Genomic DNA, 19310 nt, shown 5'->3' with positions numbered 1-19310 from the left:
AATTCTAGATTATCACACTTGGCAATAAGAGAAATGAAGGAAGAGTTGATATCTCTAGGCAAGACACCATTTCTATGCAACTCCCTTGAAAATCTCATTACTTCTACTTTCATGGTCTCCCAAAACTCCTTAATAAAAAGGAAAATGAAACCATCGAGACCCAGACTTTTGTCATTACCACAATTTCAAATTACTTATTTCACTTCATCTTCTTTTAAAATCCACTATGAGCATCAAATTGTCACCACTTGAAATTTGTGGAAGTTAACACCATCAAACTTTGGTCTACTTTTCATATCCTCCACATATCTCCTTTCAAAGTACCTCTTCACTTCTCCCTCTATCAACACCGTTTCCTCCCACCCATCTCTCCTCCACACGCAAACCTTTCATCAAATGGTATCCATGTAAAAAACTTGTATCTTGAACATATGAGGATATGGTTTTCCTTAGCTTACGAGAAATAAACTGAAATTGTCCTAAAATATAATATATGAGAGAATTGGGAAATTTTGAAGAATTGGTGAAAACCAATCTATTTCTGTCACCACAAAGATGATAGGTGGTAACCCTAAAAAGGGTGTTTCCAGTTCCAATTTGAGGAAAAGCATTAGTTGTAAGGTTGAATTGGAGCCAATCACGAAGACCAAGACTGAAAAAACTTCATCCAATGTTTAGGATCTATCGGCGTTGAATGGAAGTCCTTAAAAACTTGTAATGAAAACGATATGAAGAAAGGATTTACAAATTTTCCATTAAAAACTGTAATGAAGATAAATGAAATATTGAGAATGTTTCATAATATAATATATCTTCTTTTCCAAATAGATAACGTACAAAAATAAAACAACCCCATCACATGCGCCCATATTTCCGCTCACTATTGGGCCAAATTATATCTACTTTAATTTGTTTTGCTCTTCATACATAACGTTGAATTTTTATTTACTAAGAAGGTAAGTCATACTATTAATAAATTAATAATTATCCTAAATATAACTGTAAAAAATATTATAAAATTCAATAATATATGTAATTAAATGATAGTGTAATTTTTTTTACACTATTCCATGTTATTTTTTGTAAACTTATGTTTTTTAATGTACAATTAGTATAATCTAATTAAATTCTTAAAAATAAACCTTTTGAACTTTTATTTTCTCTTAATTAATCCTTAAATTATTATTATTATTTTAAAAATAATTCTTTTCCCCACAATTAACACATTTTAATTAAATTGTTATTGCCGCGTCACCGGGTAGCAGCACTTATAAAAACACCTTTTGAAATTTATTTTCTCTTAATTAATCCTTAAATTGTTAATATTATTATGATAGAATTTTATGTAAACTTTGAGTTAAGTTAACAATGGGAACAGTTTTGAAAAGCTTATAAGTTTATTTGACCAATTTAGAGTATGTTCATATAAACAACCTAGTTTATGTCAACTCAATTTTCTCTTCAATGTGTATTTTTATAAGTTGTTTAATACAAGCTAAATAACTCGTGAGCAATAATTATTTATATAAATAACTCTATCTAATTTTAAACAACTCAAAATCACATATAGCATATTAAAATAATATTTTTTTAAGAAATCTATTAAGCAACTCTCATTGTAGATGTTTTTATAAGTTATTTTATCCAAAACTTATTTGGTACATGAACTTATTTTAGTAGTTTGTTTTCTATAAACTACTTCAAATAACATACTACTTTTTGTGTAACTTATGAAAAATAAGCTAACTTATAAGTAATCAACTTTATTTTCTTCTCAATTTTATCTGAAATAATTTATTTAAACTTCTTTTTAACCCATTTATTCAATTTAAAAACTCTTTTACATATTTTAACATTCTTACAAACACTAGATGTCATATTTATTTTCTTAGTTATTATGAAATTTGGAATTATACTTTTTGTATTATTTTGTTTAATGTTAAACTATTTATTTTAATAAATTAATACATTTTTTAGTTTTATTCAAAACATTTGGTCACTAAAAAAGTTGATAAAAAATCAAATTTATAAAGAAAATACAATTTTTATTTTTTTAAAATAAGACTATTAATAAAAAATTGATTTTAAACAATATAAGTTTATTTTATTTAATTATATCTTTTTTTTCAACAAAAGGAAAATTTTGATTTAAAACAATATTAATTTATTAAAAAATTAATTTTAAACAATATGAGCAAAATCACCAAACTTTTATTATTCTTTTATAATATAAAATTATTATCATACTTGTTAGGCTTAAATATGTTTTTAATCCTTTAGATTTGATTAATTATTCTTTTAGTCCTTCAAAGAGAATTTATTTTATTAGTTCCTCAAATTTTTAAAAAGTTACATTTAGTCGGCCTCATTCTTTCTATTAATGGTGTCACAATTCGTGACGATTCCTCACTATAATTTTTTTTAATTTAATTTCTTTAAAAATTATTTGTGTCAATTTAAAACAACCACAATATGTAAAAAAAAAATCGCGACAATTCTACATCTATCTTTTTATTTGTCTTCTTTAAAACCAGTTGAATATGTAAAAAAAATAGTCACGAGACCATTCGAGTCAAATATTATGATGGTTTAAAATTATCAAAAATCATTTTTCAAAAAAAAAAATTGACGTTTAAAAATCATTATGAATTGGAAATTCATGAACACATTGAATAAAGAGAGACTAAAAGTAACTTTTCAAAAATTTGAGGGATTAAAAAAATAAAAAGAACTAAAAAAATAATTACCCAAATTTAAAGAACTACAAACATATTTAAGCCTACTTTTTAAGATGATAAATTATCGAAAATATAAGAAATATTAAATATATCATTATGCATTTTTTAACATTTATCAATTAACTTATCAGTTAATCTTAATAAACACTTTTATTTAAATGAGCTAGTTTAGAAGGTTCTAACTCTTGAATTTATAGTTCATAACTTGTAATGTTTCATCTAACTTTATCAAACATAGCATTGTACATATATAAGAATTAAATGAGTAATTATTTTTTTTTCTAGAAATATTATAAAATAAGAGAAAAATAAATTATTTATTAAAAATCTAAAAATAATTATTTTAAAATAGTTCAAACAATCATTTAAGATGAAATAGCCATATTTTTTACATACACGTAACCATTGAACTCATAAAGAGTGTAGTTAGTTAGCATAGTCTCACTTAACTTTTTACTTTTGTGCCCCACCTTAAAAAACCAGAAAAGCTGAAACATGTATGCTTGAAGCTTTTTATGCCACTTGTCTTCTCCTTTTTCTAAATTCTCTTTATGCTTCTTTCCTGCTCCAATGATCGCAGCAAGATTTCGCCATTCTTTTCTGCAAAATACAGTCAGCTCAAACTCTTTGTGGGTTTTCCGCTGAACCCCTTCATATATGGCCACTGAAGCACATCACTTTCCCAAGATTAATGACCAAGGCACTTCTAGTTCTAGTAGAGCTTATAACCCAATTCAAAAGGTACTATTTTACTATTATGTTTTCCACTTCCTTCAGTTGCCTATTTTTAATTTTCTTTGTTTTACTCTAAGGCTAAGCTAACACTTTCTTCATCATGCATGTTCTTTCAATAGTTTTTAGTGTTCAAACTAAAAACTTTTAGAACATTAGTTTTTTTACTAGAATTCACATGAGTATTTATCAGTTCATACCTTTGTACAATGATCAATGATCATCATCTCCACTGTTTCTAACGAATGATTTTGCTTTGGTCTTCTCTATATCTAATTTTAGTTGTACACAAAGCTGCCTCATTTGGCCAAGCAGATATTGTTTCTTAGGAGTTATTTCATTGAATTTATGGAAGTAATAGGAATTTCAGAACTAGCTCAGGCTGAAAATCTGGCCAATCAAAGCATCCAATTACTCATCAAGCATAGACAATATTGTCTTCTGAAGATTTTCATGATTTTGTAGTGTCTGTTGCTAGGTCAAACTAAATTAGTAAAACATCTATAGTTATATTGAATGGCAATTCATTGGTGACCTGTATGGTTCTATTAACATAGCCCTCTGTCACATAAGCAGTGATCAGTTCAGAATACACGAGATAGAAAAACTCTTACATAAAGCCACATCATGTTAACGCCTACCTTCTTAGCAGTTAGCATGTCTCTTCTATACTTATAGAATATACATGCATAAGCTAAAAATAGGGAAAACTATGTTTTGTTGCGAAAATATGTGTGTATAACTTTGAGATTTACTATTTTACAGCTTGGTAAGTAATGTTTCTCCTATATTTTTAATGAAAGTTCATTTTGGCTTCTTGATGTGTAGGATGTAGAGCCATCCGAAATAACTGAGGAACTCCCTAGTAGACATACACATGGGAGAAGTAAAAGCCTTACCGAGATACCCACAAGAACGCTAGATGAAACAAGAGAGGAATTTTTTAGAACAAGCAAACCTCCAACTCCATCTCTTAGAAGCCAAATAAATGAGTTCCAAGTTCCTTCTTCAACCAAAAATGAATCAACTACTAAAACTCTTATTCCCAAGCTCAGTTTTAAATTTCACAACACTTGTTCAGATGTTGAAGAGGCATCCATCCCAGCACTTGAAGGTTCACCCCCAGAACGACTGCAAGATCCTATTATTTCAAGAACATCATCACCTAATGGGAAGAAAATATCATCCCTACCTGTCACTCCAATTGCTCAGTCAAATCAGGAGTCTGAGCATGGAGGGAACATTTCCTACCCAGCAACACATGTTGTGAGTGTCTTTGCAACTTATACTATGGTTGCACTGTAATGATCACATTTAGCTATTTAAAATAAATTTTCATACAATAAAGTGGAAAATCATTCTGGGAAAAGGCATTTCTAACTTGGGATGCTTCTAACCATGCTTTGTGTAGCTTTTTTATGATGAAATTGTGTGTAACACGTGCATTATTTACAATTAGCATACATATTACTAGATGTTGGCTTTATTAGAAATCTGGAATTCACTCTCACTCTCATTTTTTTTTCTTGTTTTTTGACATGCATCTAGCTTCTATTCCAAAATTTGTTTGTGAAGGCGGTCAATAAAGTATCCAAATTTAAACCAGTAAAACAGATGCTGTATTGTTAGTTTGTTACTATAGATATGGTTCTTTCAGCATTTGTTTCCTCTGCATCATCAGTTTCAAAAGTCTGCTTACTATCCTACTATTTCAGAATTCATGTAACATGCACCTAACATCTCTTCAGTTCAAATTTGTCAAGTGTATCATAACTTATTTATTTTTTTAATAATTGGCAGCAATTTTAATACTTAACAGATCAAGCTCACAGAGCATTGCATTAACACCTGCACTGCTGCACACCTTTTAAAATATCAATTTCAATGATAATTTCATTTTGCTTGTGGTATAGTTGAGTCAGCCAATCCGTTTGCCTCTGTTGATCATCCATTCATTCTATTGGGAGGAGTTTGGCATTAAGTTCTGTATAATAGTATAATAGTCAGTTTCAAATACACAAATTCGGTACCTAGGTGACATATTAATTTTGATATACCATTAGGATAAAAAAATTCTTTTCTGCACTGGCATCTAATAATATGTTGACACGTTATTGGAGAGTTTGGCTGAGATTACAATTACCTGAGAAATCACACTGATTTAATATGACAGCATGCGATTGAATGTTGGTGGAAAAAGGTGGCAGTGGATCAAAATAAAACTCTTACTTAAAATCATCCAATTCACTAAAAATTGCCTTCTTCATCAGATGCATTCTTCAATTCCAGCCCATTCAACCTTTCATAGTTTTTTATGCATGTTACACTAACATCTGTAATACTATCTATAGTTTGCTATGCTAATTTTAAAAAGCAAATGTTATTTCTATGCCCTTCTATTCCTTCCCAAATCATAATTGAATATGGATATTTGATGTCTCCAAGATAATTTTTTATCCACTTTTATCTGATTCATTCTTTCCTCCTTTTACAGAAAAAAGGACAGCAGTTACCGATGCATCGTTCCCGTTCAGTTCCTGTGCTTACCGAAGATGGCAACACATACGTAGGTGCCATGTTTCGTATTGTTCCTACCACACCACGGTTGGCAAGGAGTATTGCCACAACATCTACGAAATCTCCACCTGACGACACCAGTAACTCTCTTTTTCTTGCTTGTGTAATAAAGTGTGAAACCTCAAACCGTAAAGCCACTTTTGTGGCATAAAAGTCAAAAAGGGATGGATGAAAAATCTACCTCTATGTATGCTAGGCCTATGTGAATTGGTTGGAGGTGAACCAATTTTCAAAAACATTAAATACCTAAACTCAAATGTTGTCCTACAATTTCCAATTACGAGTTTGTGCATTTCATAACAATTCTAGCATTCCATCTTATTATCTTAGAGACAAAGATTTATAGGATTTTTCTAAGAGTGCGTTTGGATAGAGAATTTATCTAAGATTTATAGGATTTTTCTAAGAGTGCGTTTGGATAGAGAATTTATCTAAGATTTATAGGATTTTTCTAGGGTGTGTTTAAATATTTTTTTATATATTTTTTATGAATAATTTAAATTTTTAAAATTTTAAAATAGAATTTTAAATAACTAAAAATGTGAAATTTCATGAAGAATTTTCATTTTTTCGCATGTGAAATTTCATGAAAAATTTAAATTTTTGAAATTTTAAAACAGAATTTCTTTAACATTTTTTTATGAAGAATTTTCATTTTTCCCCATGTGAAAATAGCAGTTATTGGCTAGGAGTTGGGCATCCAGATTAAGCTTTATCGATAACCATCTTGTGCTTATGAATATTCTTGTTCAGTCGAAAACGAGGATGGGGAAGATATTCCTGAAGAAGAAGCCGTCTGCAGAATTTGTTTGATAGAATTGGGAGAAGGTTCTGATACCCTTAAAATGGAGTGCAGCTGCAAAGGTGAACTTGCACTGGCACACCAAGAATGTGCAGTTAAATGGTTTAGCATTAAAGGCAACAGAACATGCGATGTGTGCAAGCAGGAAGTTCAGAACCTACCCGTCACTCTTCTACGAGTTCTAAATGGCCAGACACTTTACTTGACAAGGAGTAGAAGCCAACAATACAGGCAAGGAGAAACCAATGTTTTTATTAAGTATTCATTATCTGAAAATATTTCTATATCATTTAATAATGATTTATAGAACTTTCACAGGGTTTGGCAAAATGTCCCCATTCTTGTGATCATCAACATGCTGGCATACTTTTGTTTTCTTGAGCAGCTACTTGTAAGTATTAATATTCTTTGATAATGTTCCCTTTGGTGTCTATGAATTCCTAATGATGATATCATTGTCGGGCAGGTTTCAAGTATGGGATCTGGTGCCGTTGCCATTTCTCTCCCTTTTTCATGTATACTAGGTCTACTTGCAAGCATGACATCCACAATTATGGGTAGGACTTTCTCTACTTTTAGACAACACTAGACATTTGAATTCTGCCTTTGGTATTGCACTGATTCCCCCAAATTTGTTCTTAGTGACGTGTGAACATGTTTGGGTTTATGCAATTGCCCAGTTTGTTATGGTGGTTCTGGCTGGACGTCTTTTCTATTCACTGGTAAGGAAATATTGTGTGTTTTTCCCCCTTCACCCCCTTTCTCTGTTAACTCCTCTAGCCTAAGTGGACATGTTGCATTCAAAGTTTAGGCCATAAAAACAAATGATTATTTGCAAAACTTTGTTGAAGGCATAGAAGCATGGTCAGTAAGCTTAATGCTAATTAGTTAAATGTAAATCAAACATTATGTTAGGTTCAAGTGAAATTGGACTCCAACAGGCAATTTCTAAGAAAGTTTTAGATTTAAATCTTGTGGATAGAAAATACGTAATTGAGAGAAAAAATCTCGCTAAAAGTGATCAAGTAGGTTCTTTGATGAAGATAAAATCGGTAAATATTTCACACCTATAACTTAATAATATAAAAAGAAAGTTAAATGTAGATAATAATAGTATATCAGTGGGTTTCAATTTAGTGTTTTCGAATTGCATTGAAAAAAAAAATGTCAAAATTTTCCATCTCTAATGTCAATTATTTTGATACATTGGTGGCACAACAGCTTAATAAGGAAGCCGTTCTATCCATCCTACTTGCTACATTTACTGGGTTTGGAGCTGTGATGTGTGGAGCTTATATTCTTATTGAGTTTTTGAAGTGGAGAAGACGATGGCTTGGTTCCCAAGAGGTGGTGCTGCCTCATTAATCATATTCATCTGCGACCACTCACCAAGCTTTGACCGATTCTCAACATCATGAAAATAATGCAGTGCATGTGAGCTGATGTAGAATATACTTTGATATTGATGGTGTTTAGCTGTACATAAAAATATAATGTATGGACTAGTTAATTTAAGCACATTACACCCTTTTTTGACTCCGTGGTACTCGCGAGAATACACAAGTATCACATTCCTTGAGAGTTGAGACCGCTGACTCAAAGCCAGTTGTAACTGTGAGGCCAAGAAACTTCTGAGCAAATCCTGTAGGTGAAAAGATAAAGAAAGATGGTTTGTGTACAATTTTAGGGGAACACAAAGGATTTTGTACTATAAAGATGGTTGAAAAGATGAATACATATGTGATATGTCTATTTTGGTTGCCTTCTCTATATGCTATCTTCTATGCTATACAACCAGAATAATTAATGATGGCAATAAAACAGAATAATGGTACTGTTTAATGATTTTTTATTGTTGGTTCGCCATTGTATTTTTCATGAACTTGTTAGTTGCTGTCATAATTCACCCCAACTCCATGCCTTATTTCAGAATTTGTCATCGATTGGATAAGCAAGGGGAAACGTTTAGAAAGTAAATTTAGTAATCATGATTAAAATTGAACGCCCAAATAGTTATCCCTGCTTAATTTTATGAAATTCTAAATATTTAATTTTTAATTCTTTATCATTAATTTTGCACTTCATGTCCAAAGTCTCTTAAATTAAATATATTAATTCTAAATTAATTAATTAAATTTATTTATTTATTTCCACCTACACTTCCATTTGAATAAGCTAACAAAAAGAAAAAAATTCACCTCTTTTTTCTTCTCATAAATACATCTTCTCTACCACATTTCTTTTATTTCTATTCTTATCAATTTCTCACTTGTCTTTCTTTTCTCTCTATTTCACTTGCAATGCAACTAAAAACTTAAAATTTTTAGTTCCCATTAGTGTCAAACAATAAATTTATCACATATTGAGCTTCACACGCACATCAATTCGAATATCAGCACACACGACATGGCATTCAGCTTCATGCAATTCACGTTGATGAAGTAATATGTAAAGCCACAAAATTAAATGCCAACACAATAAATAATGGCTTGTATGTATGAACTTCAAAAGTACCGATCTCCAAGGACCAATTTTCACATTATTCCTGTAATCACTAATCAGATTATCCTAATAACAGCCGTTTTATAATTACAGCAGGCAGCTGGAGAGAACTCTCTCTCCCATCCTCAGTGCCATCAATGGCATGCTCATCCGTGAATAACTGAATATACAATAGACCAGTTGGTTCATCTTTACTTGAATCACTATGTTAAAACTAGGAAACCAACTGGATAAAGATAAACAAACCATATAAAAAAATTGCTTAAAATTCCCTTTAGATTAAGATTTAATCATTGCTTGTAGCTAGAATTGCTGCTGATCTTGCTTGAAAGTGAAGGCTTCTCCTTGAGATTGGTAGCTAACAAGTTTTCAGAGGTGCTAGATTGGCTCTCAGCAACCCCTGGCCTCATCCAGATTTTAATATGCCCCTCCCGGCAGGCAGTAAGCACAGATTCCTGGGTAAATATCAAGCCAGAGAGTGGTTCAGTATGCACACGGTGAGCAACCAACGGTGAGATTTTTGGAACATCCAGCATACTCGGAGCAGGTTGCAAGGTACCTAATGGTACAACATTGTCCCAGTGCGATGACTGACTTCCAGTACTGTAAGTTGGGGATCCACCAGGTGGCCGTCTCAAGGGCACTACAATCTCGTCCATTTCCAGGTCCCATAGAAGCAATTGTGTATCCTGACCACCAAAATTTCTTAGTTCAAAAATTTGACCAAACATAAGAGCTTGGAAGGCAAAAACATCCATAGACACGGTTGAGAAATTTTAGTCAAAAACCATCCCAATTACAACCATATTTTTTTAAAAAAAAATTCATCACCTGACATTCTAAATGAAGCCACAGACAGTTTACCTTGCTCCCTAGGGGATGAGTGGAGTCAATTGTCTAACATTCATCAGTTTCAAAATAATATTAGTTGTGCTATCTTCTTACCCAACATTCTGCAACATATGTTTTATTGAACTTTTGATTTTGACAGATGCTCTGAGAAATTATAAATGCCTAACTTCATCGTATGAAACTGAAAGCCGCTAAAATGTTGTACTCATAATTATGTAAAATAATTTTTGCTTCAGCTTTCACAGTAGCTTTTAACTAAGTATGTTGTTCATATGCTAGTATCTACTAAATTCTTAGAAACGAGTCCCAGATCCAATAATTGAAAACCATGACTGAATCTGAAAATTACACCAGTGCCACTCTATCTAAGCATTTGAAACCAAAACCATCTAGCAATCAGCTAATTTCTAGGCAAGCACACCCACAACTTTATTTTGAAACTGTCAATTATATCACAGGCCAACAGGGAAAAATCATGTGGAAAATTTTAATTAAAGAGTAAAAGCTACACACAGATCCATCTATGTTAGGTATATTGATGAGTTTTACATAGGCTGAAAAGCTACACATAGAAAAAGTAAATATTATAATGAAACATTTTTCTGAGTACCTGACCAACAGAACCAAAACGATACATAATAGTCTCTCCATTGTCATTTGAATTTGGAGATGACCAATATGAATCGAAAGCAACTCCACTGACCTGATCACAGCATTTGACACAAACTACATCAGTCCTGTGGTAGCAAAGTTTGCTACAAGCACATGACAAAAAATTAACACACAACTTACCCATGAGTTATGTCCCTCACCCCATGCCACAACCTTGCGATCTTCCATGCTCCAAACTTGAACTAAATCATCTTCCCCTCCCGTCAAAATATATTTTCCATCCATGCTGTTAAAGCAGAGTTATGATTGTGAAATTGTATTCTCAAAGTATTAATTAACCAAAAACAGAAGAATCACAAGCTAGAGTAAGATACATATTATTTTATATAAGCTCTAGAGAAAGAGGTGAACTAGGGAAAAAGGAAACGGATCCATAAATGCCGATTTCATTAATTAATTGACTAGAACCAAACAAGACTAACCTCCAAGCACAACATAACAAAGCACCATAATAACTTTTCCCGCCACATATAAGTTGTTCTTTTGAGTAATCAAACACTCGTAAATAACCTGGATGCAGTAAGTAAAATAATTTCAGATGTTATCTTTGAAAGAATATGAAAATAAGTAGATATAATACATAGTGAGGATGGAATTGGATTAAGAATATACCATCTCGCCCAACAGTTGCTAAGAATGCCCCATCCATCGAGAAAGAAATACTATTAATTGAACCCTGGCATATATGCCATCTCGCTATAGGATTACTCTGCAAAGACCAATATTTCTTTTTTTTAAAAGAAAATTATAGATATAGTAACGCAAAATATTCTACAGAAGTGCCAATTGTAGAATTCATCATTTCATCCAAAAACTAATTACGCCTTGGATGTATTAATTGTGCGGTCAATCAAGTGTTCAGTGAGAAAGCAGCAAAATTCTACAAAAAACTAAGCAATCATTACTAGTAAGTGATAAAAACCGAGTTTAACTACAATAAAATTAAAATAGATAGGCTAAAGGAAAGAAAAAGATAAAATAGAAGTAGAATATCAATAAGTTGTCAAGAAATCAAAAGGACATCAAATTCATTACCTTACTGTAACGTGCATGGGCAACCGAAAACTGAGTTTGATCCTTTACAACTGGGAAAGAAGAATCACCAGCGCCATCTTTGTTCTGAAATAAGAAAGAAAAAGGTAAAAATCTACTTAACTCATCATAAGAAAGATCATCATAAATGAACCATAAAATAAGTTTCTCTCTTGATGATTGACACTTGCCTTTTCATATACGTACAAATTCCCATCAGCATGAGAAACAACGAAAGAACCATCGCCTCCAGGAACCCAAGCAATACAAGTACAACGACTGTTGAATTGAAAATACATCAATTAAGATAGGTTCCAATCACTGTCTTTGGCATTCCAATACATTAAATTTATAGAATGTAACAATTCAGAGAATACTCAATGACAAGAATTATAACCACTGAAGTCAACCACGTATCAACATAAACATATTTTACTTAATACACTTGAGAGAAACAAGTAATATTCTTTCATACAATTAAACTAATTTTTCCACTGACTGGGAACACCATGTGCTCATGTTTGGCTCAATTCTGAGCTCTTTTTGGGCCAACCAAGCTGCTGGATTTGATTGGCACCCCTATCCATAAGAGATCGCATAATCTAAAAAGGATAATTCCTCAACAAGCATAATCATTTTCATAAAAAATGCTAATTCATAATCAATAGAACAGAGATGAACAGAATCAGATAATGAAATTTCCATATTTTATCATATATCACACAAAGGATTTAGAAGTTTGCTCAACCACTATGTTTGAATTTATACATAATGGAATATACACATCAATGAAACTAGAATTTGATAAACATGATTCCACCCACATTAAATGATATGGTAGCTGTGTCATGGGCTCATGGTTATATCAAACCTTCATTCACATAGCAAAGAAATACCATGTCAACAAGGCAAGTGTCCTGTATCCCAAGACATTCAAACTAAAAAATTATTCACATCTCAACAAGTTTTCCCAAACTGAAATAATGTCCTTCCTAGCTTTCAGGCCACTGTCCAAAAGGAATCCATAGGAAACGGAAAAGGTTTGGAAGAAAATTATTAAAAAAAATAGTCCATCTATATCATGACCAAATATCTACTCTTGAAATGGGCTCAATTGTGAAGCACTGGGATAGATAACTGATAATGAGCGCACAACGTAATACAAAACAGCATTATTGGCAGCCACCACAACATGAACAATAAATAATCTATAATAGACTATGAAGCACCAACTCCAACACATTTAGCCAAGAATAGGTATCAACTCACTCTCTTGACTTGTGCTCGAGCCGGGTCAGAGAGGTGTACTAGCTGTGTCGAAGAGGTGTATGAGCCAAAAAAAATGTTTTTTAATTGTGACAAGATTAAGGGGTATCCGACACGTGACAAAGGCGTGTCCAACAAATGTTGTGTCCGAAAAGTGTATGACACACCAGCATGTTATTCTACAGACGTGTCAGTGCTTCCTAGAAGGTAAATACTAATGAGTGCCATAAGGAAAACAAAACTAGGAAGTATTAAATGAAAAAAAAAGAAGCATTTATTACATCAAAAACACAATATTTAATACTTACTTTTTTAAGTAATTGAAAGCATTTAACAGGAGCATCAAGTGTTGCTTAACTGGAGTCCTAAGAACACTCATTAGCAATTAGCAAGACCTATAACTTACTCATTTTGATTGCTGAGTGACAGTCAACGCATATAAATTACCAAAGTTGGACCATCTGCACATAACATTAACAGCTCTTTTGTTTCTGATAATATATTCTTCAAAAACTGACACTAAATGCTCAATCAACATACTGGAATTTCTAAAGAAAAAATGATAGTGTGTATTAACATACATGGCAATCAAAATTCAAAACTGTATGTAATTACTAGCACTAGCAAATTAAGTCATGCAACAATTCTGAGAAAAGTTAACACACAATTAAAACATTACAATGGGTTGGGTAATTAAATCTTGCCTGTTATTGACAGAACCATCTCTGTTGTAATGCAGGGCCCCGACAGGCTTTTTACCAACATCCTGTAATTGCTGTCTCAATGACACTGAGTAGACTACAATGATACAAACAGGAACAATAAATTCATAATGCTTAAATTTTCCTCACAAAATGAAAAGTTAAATTTTAGCAAAGACTTTTTTACCATCACCAGAGTTCAAACCAATGAGCAAATCATGCCCATCCTTAGCATCCTGATCAAATGCGTGGCACACAGGATTCGAGTTACTGAAGTGAATAGACTTTATGGGGTCCTACACGCAACAAGAAACCTCTGATGAAGCAAATCCAAAATTCTTATATTAAAATTCATCAAACTCCGACCAATATACCTTGTCTTGTGAATTCAAATCACTAATGAAAATTGCATCTCCGACATTGAAGATCAAGTAAGTTCCTTTCCCGTCAAAATTCGGATTCGCCATTGCACTACTTGTACTTGAAGCACCAATCGAACCAATCCTAGTATTTCCTCCATTACTCTTGCTGCCACCGTTGCCTCCAACAAAACTAAGTGCCCGGCTTCCGTTGCTTCCTCCCAGCAATCTAGCTGCCGCTGACCGTACCCCACTGCTGGCACTGAAACTTGATGACGACGAGGACGCAGTTGGGGTAGAAGGCGCAGGCTTGTCCTTGAGATGTGCCAGGGTTACCTGCTTATTCAATCAAACCGACAACGCACTCATACGCTAAGACAAGTTCCATTTTAACTCAATAAACAGTAACAACAGGAAAAGCATTAGAGAATTCCCAGAAATAATTCTACAAAATAACTAAAAGACAATAAAATAACAAGTAGAACTGAATGCCAAGGTAAATAACTCATCCCAGAATGCCAACATTCCCACGATTGAATTCAGAAGAAAGAATCGGAACTCAACGAGTCAATATAAGAAAAGAATGTAATGAATAACAAGGAAAACCCTAGGAATGAATGAATCAAAACACGAAGAAAGACTATGTAAAAAGATAGATAATTAGATTATGCATAATGAGCATTGAAGAAAGCAAGTCTCTACAACCCCAAAACCAATAACAGTAAGAATGATCGCAAAGGTTTAAGGGAAACCTGAGTAACGGTTTTGCCATGGGCGTAATGAAGAAGACCGGAAGGGTGAGTCTTCTCGTAATGAAGCTTATATCTCCCCTCGGGGGTTTTGAAATAGGTCTTCAGTCCCGGCGACTGCGCCGTTACCGACGAAGACGACGGTGACATCATCGTGCCGTTAGCTGTGTTCATCATAGTGCCGCCTCACGTGCGCACGATCATCGCATCGAAATTCAGCGCGTGGCTCCGCTAGGGTTTGGAAGGTCCAGCAATGGGTTCTGTGCCAGCGCGGATCAGAGGGGACACCAACGAGACGAAGAAGAAAGGAAGGGTTTGCGGCTGTTGGATACGATGTATGCGCTGGCGATGGCAATGGGAATGGGAAGTGCGAATCGCCTGTTTTTGATATTCATCGGTCAACGGAACGGACGGCCAGGATTGTAGGTTGCCAATTACTAGTAGTTACTGGAGTACTGCTTTTTTTTAAAAAAAATTTATCTGATCATATCAGTTTGCAGTTTAGAACAGAAAAACGCGATTCAGGGAGACGCCGATAGGTTCCATGCGCCAAAATCCTGCAAGAAAGCAAGGCTAGTCTAGTCTACAACTACAACGAAGCACGATGCCGTTCATTCATCGTGTGTTGTCAATGTGTTGCGCAATCTTTCACTATCTATGCTTTGTTCTGCGTGCCAATGTGACATCGGCATTTCCGTCCACGCCAAAGGCCCATGAAGACACTAAATGGACTCCCGGAAGCCCACTACAGTCCACCTCATTCCATTCCTATTAGGGCATTATTTTGCGCACCAGTCAAATTGCTGATGCATCCAATATAAGATGGACAATTTTAATATCACACTTCTTTAAAGCTGATACGGATTAAAATCCATAAGTCCATTATGGATTATCAATCCGTATGTCATACGGATTGTCAATTCGTAATGAACTTACGGATTCACAGTCGGTAATGAACTTACGAATTTGTTGATACAGAAAGGTAATATTAGAATTGCCCATCTTATGCTAGGTGTATTAGTAATTTGACTGGTGTGCAAAGCAATGTCCTCCTATTAGTAATCAATTTTTAACCTAAAAAAGAACTCTTAAATTGAGAGTGCAATTCAGGAAAAGAAAGAAAGTGCAAACTCCTTATTAGAAAACTAATGTTGAGATTACTTTTATATAATGAATTAAATTTATTCTCTTAATTTTGCTAAGAATAATTATAATTTACAAACTTGTTTTAAAGAAAATTAATCTATTAACGGAAGTTGAATATAGTAAAAGGGTTAGTCTTATAAAGAATTAGAGTTCCAATTCAGAAATGTACCCCATGTAATATCTAACCAAGAAACCATGCCTAAAACGACATTATCTGCTACCTATAATAGATGTAGAAAAATAGAAGAAAAAAGAAATTAAATCTTTTGTTATCGCGATAACTATTCCTCAATGGCTCAATAGGATAATGGATGGCCCCATTTAGAGGAATTCATGGACAGTTTATTGAGACTTATCTCATAAATGCTTATGCAAGTGTGTGACATAATTTATAAAAATATCGTCTGAGTGATTCATAAGATCTTTTGAGCTTATTTTAATAAGTTGTTCAATATAACTTGTTGGAAACAACTTATGTGGCACCTGCAAAAGGACCAAACTTTGATTCTTGTTAGACCCCAAGCTTCAATTTGTTGATATGCATGTATACAAATCTTTTACTTTTAACAAGTTTATCCAAACAGGCCTAATATTTCATACAGTTGGTCTAGGCAAGATGGTGATCAATTTATTATGTTTCCAAATCCGACATTGACAAGAATATCTACAAGAATTTTTTATGTTCAGGTTACTGAGGGTAAGAGTCAAGAAATAAATAAAATTGAAGAATAGTGCAAACCTTATGTGGAATTATTCTTATATTGAGTTCGTCGGTCTTACTTACGTGACAATGCAACTCCTAAGACAATGGAATGATACATACTTATTCAATTTCTTTGATTCATGTACTCATACTTAGGGTTCTGCAAAAAGTTCAGGCTGTTACTTCCACTCCTCTTCCTCAACCTCCTCGTCCAAACAATTTCAGCCCAAGTAGCACCAGCACCAGAGGGCCCCACCAACATCACCCATGTTTGAAAAGGCATGTCTGCTGATGCTTCGAGTGCATTGAGTTTGAAAAGGCACACATTTGAAGGTGTTATCTTCACCGTGGCAATCGTTGTTTCTTGTTTGTGGATGTAAGTCTTCAAATGGCAATTTTTGACATGTATTTTTTTCTTGTTTTTTTTCTTTTCTTTTCTTTTCCCCTGCGTTAAGTTTGAACTGATTGACGATGTAGATCTCGTGTACTTTTTTGTCGCTACCAAGTTAAAATTTTGGGTTCCATGTAAATGATTTTTCTTCCTTTTCAAATCTGCAATTGATTGCAATGGTAAATTTTTGTCCGTCCAATCCAGAATGTGTTGGCACAATGAATTTCACAAATCTAAGTCACAAACCACTGAACTAACCTTTTCTGTTAGTTACTTGGAGACTTTCACTTTCAGTTAATCAATTAGAAAATAGTGGTGGCTACCCCGTGTTTAAGTGATAGTAATTGAAGCATTGAATGAGTGAAAAGTACAGTTCTTTTCTTAACAGTTAACACTCGCCATAGAAAAGTGCCCAGCTTATCTAATGTCGCAGTCCAAAAAAATCTGAAATAAACATTCAATTCGTGCTACTAGGTGTGTATTAGAATGAACTTGAATTTATAGCTTGAAACGATTGCTAATAGCAAGCTTTTCAACAGTTTTCAAATGCATTATTTATTATTAAATAAAATTTATTGAGAAACATGCAATTATTTGGATTACTTTCGTGAACTTTCACTTTGAAAGAAATTGTTCTGCAATTATTGGTTATCATTTTGAAAGAAAATTGGTGTCGGATAATTGGTTAAGTCTTTAATTATTGGTTAGGAGATACCTTCATGAAAAAATAAACAGAATAACTTATATTTTAAATAGTTTAAATTAGTATTTTATGCTCTAAATTTAAAATTACATGATTAAATTGAAATAATAATAAGTAAAAAAAAAATCTAAACCAATCTTAAATTTAGATGATAAACATACTAATTTTACCTTTAAGATCAACATGTAATTGGCAAAAAAAAATTCAAAAGTAAAAACATATACTAAACAATTAATTAATCAACACTAAGCAAATTTTTTCTGATGAGTAATGATAGTTAGACATCCAAGTATTCTAACATCTAATTATTACTTTTTAAATCATTTTCTATTGAGTAGTGACAGTTAGATCATCCGTTGTCTTTTATCTTTCTTCTTATTACATCAAATACTTATTAAGTCTATTATTTTTTATATTATTTCTTTCTCTCTCTTGGTTTAAAGTAGTGTATTGAGTATTTAAGAAATATTTTTCTTTTCTATCATGATAAGTCAAAAAAGTGATTATATTTTGACAACAACAAATTTCAACATTCAATGAACAACTCTCTTTTATTTTTATTTCTCTCTTCCTATGGCACAATATCATTAATCAAATCAATCACTTACTTCTCTTCTCTTCCTTTCAAAAAATATTACTTCTCATGGGAGTAGTAAGGCTACCAATTGGGATCATCCTTTTTTCAACCACGGCAGGTGAAAATATATTATTATCTCTGCTAAGAAGTTCAACATCAAAGGGATGAAATATTCAAGCAAAATCTCTTTTGAGCTGCACAAGCCAAACTTCAATGGTGTACTTACAAGAACTTTAACACTTAATTCATTATTTATAGGTGGAAGTTACGAAGATATAAAGTTGGAGAGTATACTTGATGCTTCTATGAACTATTTATATGTTCTTACTCATGTTACATGTAGCTAGTGAATCACATGATATTGGTTGTTTGTTTTATTAGTTTATGTGTGAAATCTTATGCTCCACATTTGCATGGACGCCAGTATAGGATCAGAACATTCTCAACCCCTACTTAGTATTAGGTTTACTTATCTACTATTAGACTTTTTAGTATTAATTAGGCCAGTGATTGGCTTTTTTATTTATATGAGCATAAGTTTTCTTTAGCTCATTGGCAAGGTTAGAGTTCTCCTCAAGTGCTGGGTGATCATTTACCCTTTTTTTCATCTGGCAAGGGTTGGTTCTTTATGGCTCGTATGGTTTCTTTCTTCTCCTACATTATTGTTTGGGAGGTGTTGAGTATCTAAGTACAGAAAATTTCTTAGGTACGTAATCAATGGGTAAGCAAACTATGTCTTGTAATTTCTCGCTTAAGTCGAGACAAATCGACTAGGTTCAACCTAACATTCTATCTACTCCTTATTAGG

General features: G+C 32.9%; 2 protein-coding genes across 4 annotated transcripts; one reads left to right on the top strand and one right to left on the bottom strand.

Annotated features, from left to right (window-relative positions):
• The first annotated feature begins 3228 nt into the window (after positions 1-3228).
• Positions 3229-9187, top strand: LOC100789854 (E3 ubiquitin-protein ligase MARCHF7). 3 transcript variants are annotated; one of them, XM_003553500.5, is made up of 8 exons: positions 3230-3479; positions 4299-4736; positions 5965-6127; positions 6801-7080; positions 7168-7240; positions 7316-7406; positions 7492-7571; positions 8071-9187. In XM_003553500.5, the coding sequence occupies exons 1-8, from the start codon at positions 3396-3398 to the stop codon at positions 8212-8214; spliced, it is 1353 nt and encodes a 450-aa protein (XP_003553548.1). In that variant the 5' UTR covers positions 3230-3395; the 3' UTR covers positions 8215-9187. The 3 variants fall into 3 exon arrangements, with proteins under 3 accessions (XP_014626881.1, XP_003553548.1, XP_025982760.1); XM_014771395.3 differs by lacking the exon at positions 7492-7571 and having other exon boundaries at positions 3229-3479; XM_026126975.2 differs by lacking the exon at positions 4299-4736.
• Positions 9188-9311: 124 nt separating this feature from the next.
• LOC100805756 (dystrophia myotonica WD repeat-containing protein) lies at positions 9312-15682 on the bottom strand. Its single transcript, XM_003554324.5, has 11 exons — positions 14986-15682; positions 14249-14569; positions 14062-14170; positions 13878-13971; positions 12099-12186; positions 11911-11994; positions 11488-11584; positions 11298-11385; positions 10996-11101; positions 10814-10906; positions 9312-10040 (listed from the first exon to the last, which is right to left on the bottom strand). The coding sequence occupies exons 1-11, from the start codon at positions 15157-15159 to the stop codon at positions 9642-9644; spliced, it is 1653 nt and encodes a 550-aa protein (XP_003554372.1). The 5' UTR covers positions 15160-15682; the 3' UTR covers positions 9312-9641.
• Positions 15683-19310: the final 3628 nt, after the last annotated feature.

This window comes from Glycine max, chromosome 19 (genome assembly GCF_000004515.6).
Source record: "Glycine max cultivar Williams 82 chromosome 19, Glycine_max_v4.0, whole genome shotgun sequence".
Taxonomy (NCBI): Eukaryota; Viridiplantae; Streptophyta; class Magnoliopsida; order Fabales; family Fabaceae; genus Glycine; species Glycine max.
The sequence above is the reverse complement of the archived record's forward strand: the minus strand, read 5'-3'. Positions and strand labels throughout refer to the sequence as shown.

Coding starts and splice junctions, on each gene's coding strand:
- LOC100789854 (XM_003553500.5), top strand. CDS start 3,396: ATGGCCACTGAAGCACATCACTTTCCCAAGATTAATGACCAAGGCACT. Junction 3,480..4,298: donor CTTATAACCCAATTCAAAAG/GTACTATTTTAC, acceptor CTTGATGTGTAG/GATGTAGAGCCATCCGAAAT. Junction 7,241..7,315: donor GTTTTCTTGAGCAGCTACTT/GTAAGTATTAAT, acceptor ATTGTCGGGCAG/GTTTCAAGTATGGGATCTGG.
- LOC100805756 (XM_003554324.5), bottom strand. CDS start 15,159: ATGATGAACACAGCTAACGGCACGATGATGTCACCGTCGTCTTCGTCG. Junction 13,972..14,061: donor TGGTTTGAACTCTGGTGATG/GTAAAAAAGTCT, acceptor GTATCATTGTAG/TCTACTCAGTGTCATTGAGA. Junction 10,041..10,813: donor GTTTTGGTTCTGTTGGTCAG/GTACTCAGAAAA, acceptor TTTGGTGGTCAG/GATACACAATTGCTTCTATG.